The 1,265-nt window shown below is 44.5% G+C and overlaps 1 protein-coding gene across 1 annotated transcript in view; it reads left to right on the top strand.

Annotated features, from left to right (window-relative positions):
• The window catches only part of Map3k8 (mitogen-activated protein kinase kinase kinase 8), a 22,012-nt gene that overhangs the window by 11,879 nt on the left and 8,868 nt on the right, over positions 1 to 1,265 (top strand). The window contains exon 4 of the mRNA XM_005354799.3: positions 542 to 803. Within this exon, the coding sequence (XP_005354856.1) occupies positions 542 to 803 (262 nt within the window). The remainder of the gene's footprint in view (positions 1 to 541; positions 804 to 1,265) is intronic.

Here is a 1,265-nt window from a genome sequence, read left to right as displayed (position 1 = left end):
AATAATAATAATAATAATAATAATAATAAATAAAAAAATAAAAGAGTCTCTCTGCTCCAGGAACGCTACCCTATCACAGCTCTTGTGGGCGAGGACGGAGTTTTCATGGGATGTGGGGATGGGTAGGCACTTACCTTAAAGGAACTAGCGATTTCATATTAACACACAATCAGGTGAAATATTAAAAAAGGCCACAGTGTTCTGGGGCCATGGAGATGGTGTGAATTCGTCACAGGACATTCTCTTAGGCCATTTGGTATTTTTAAACTTTGTTTGGATTCCTAAACTCTAAATGCAATGAGTTTTTTTCCCATACCTAGTTTTTTATGTTTAAAAATTTATATCTAAAGATGACACATTATAGGAGCAGGTCTGTGGTAAACATGTTTTGATATCACACTGCCCAGTCTTACACTTACATGTCTAAGTGTCCTTGTGTTAGTTTGCCTTTTGGTTTGTGGGTTGATCTGTGTGGTCTGGTTATTGTTTGTTTTATCATCTTGAGGTTGTTTAGACTCTTGCCCGTGTTTTGTGTTGCTAGATCCCTGTGGATCAGTTTAAGCCATCGGATGTGGAGATCCAGGCCTGCTTCCGGCATGAGAACATTGCTGAATTGTATGGTGCCATCTTATGGGGTGATACTGTTCATCTCTTCATGGAAGCAGGCGAGGGGGGCTCCGTTCTGGAAAAGCTGGAGAGCTGTGGGCCCATGAGAGAATTTGAAATTATTTGGGTGACAAAGCACGTTCTCAAGGGACTCGATTTCCTGCACTCCAAGAAAGTGATCCACCATGATATTAAACGTGAGTGGTGGGGTAATGGGACTCACCAGATTGGAGACACTCAGTGGCAGGCAGGCAGCTCCCTGCCAATACAGCTCATTTTCCTTTTCTGTGTTCCTGAAGGAACTGATAGAATGAAGACCGGTCACTAAGAATGTCAGCAGTTGGAAGGGAGGGTGATGACAGAGCAGCAGTGTCAGGATTGTGACCACACATCTGTGGCGCAGGCTGCCTCTGCCCTTGTATACTGCTTTAAAAACAGTCATGCAGGACTTAGGGTGTGGCCCAGGGGTGGAATCCCTGCTTAGTGCACACAAGGCCCTGGGTTTGATCCTCACCACCCACACACACACGCATGCACACACACACACACACACATCATACACATACACCATACACATACATACATCACACAACACATGCACACATCACACACATTCACACACACGCGCGCGCACACACACACACCATACACATACATAC

This window comes from Microtus ochrogaster, chromosome 16 (genome assembly GCF_000317375.1).
Source record: "Microtus ochrogaster isolate Prairie Vole_2 chromosome 16, MicOch1.0, whole genome shotgun sequence".
Classification (NCBI taxonomy): Eukaryota; Metazoa; Chordata; class Mammalia; order Rodentia; family Cricetidae; genus Microtus; species Microtus ochrogaster.
Note: the sequence above shows the minus strand (reverse complement) of the source record. Positions and strands in the feature narration are given on the sequence as shown.